Raw genomic sequence first — 964 nt, forward strand, 5'->3', positions numbered from 1 at the left:
CCTTCCTGTGCCTGCAGGAATTGGCCATTACCCTCTGCAAGTCTGTAGAAGAAAGACCCTTTGTGCTCTTCCCCAAGGTGAATGGTGCAAGGACCACAGACCTGGACATGGGGACATGTGTCACAGGCTCATGCCAGCCCCTCCGAAGTGTCCCCAGAGCCCAATTGCTGGGGCATGATGCTGGTCAGGGTATTCCCTTCAGGTACTGTAGACAGGGGAGCTTCATCTGATGGCTTGACAGAAGCACGCCCAGCAGCGTAATACCCATTCTCTGTTAGCCCACAAAAGAGAAATTGGAGGAAATACTGTGAATCAGGATATGTTGATCTGGGGAGGGGATGCTGAGTCAGGGAGGGGCAGGGGAAGGACAGCCCCATCTTCCTCATCAGGAGGGAGTGTTGCCTCCACAGATTGGTCCAGGTGGTGCTGAGCAAGGGCTGGGACAGTATAAAAGCTCTCCCTCTGCCAGGCTCTCCCAACCACTGCTCTGCCTGCCTTCTCCTTCAGGAACAGGGTAAGTCGGAAACTGTCCCATCTCCTCGCTCCTTTCTCCAGCCCTGGCTCCTCTGCCTTGGGGGCTCCCCTCTGCTGCTCTCTTACCATCTCTGCCCTCTTGCAGAGCACCATCCGATCCTGCACAAAGATGTCTTGCTACGACCTGTGCCCACCAAAGACCAGCGTGGCCGTCCCTCAGCCCATCGCTGAGAGCTGCAACGACCTGTGCACCCGCCAGTGCCCCGACTCCACGGCCTTCATCCAGCCACCCCCCGTCGTGGTCACCTTCCCCGGCCCCATCCTCAGCTCCTTCCCCCAGCAAGCCGTGGTGGGCTCCTCTGGAGCACCAGCCTTTGGGGGCAACCTGGGTCTGGGAGGCCTCTATGGTGCTGGTGCCACCCAGGGCTCAGGGGGCCATTGCACCTTTGGCAGAGCCTACACTGCTCCTGCCTGCAGCCCTTGTGTCTTG

At 59.1% G+C, this 964-nt stretch overlaps 1 protein-coding gene across 1 annotated transcript; it reads left to right on the forward strand.

Annotated features, from left to right (window-relative positions):
• Window positions 1–643: 643 nt before the first annotated feature.
• Window positions 644–958, forward strand: LOC106900138 (scale keratin-like; the record flags this gene model as incomplete). Its single annotated transcript, XM_014962123.1, has 1 exon — window positions 644–958. A coding segment is annotated over exon 1 (315 nt), but the record flags the coding sequence as incomplete, so codon positions are not given.
• Between the last annotated feature and the right edge of the window lie 6 nt (window positions 959–964).

This window comes from Calidris pugnax, unplaced genomic scaffold (genome assembly GCF_001431845.1).
Source record: "Calidris pugnax isolate Ruff unplaced genomic scaffold, ASM143184v1 scaffold1362, whole genome shotgun sequence".
Lineage (NCBI taxonomy): Eukaryota > Metazoa > Chordata > Aves > Charadriiformes > Scolopacidae > Calidris > Calidris pugnax.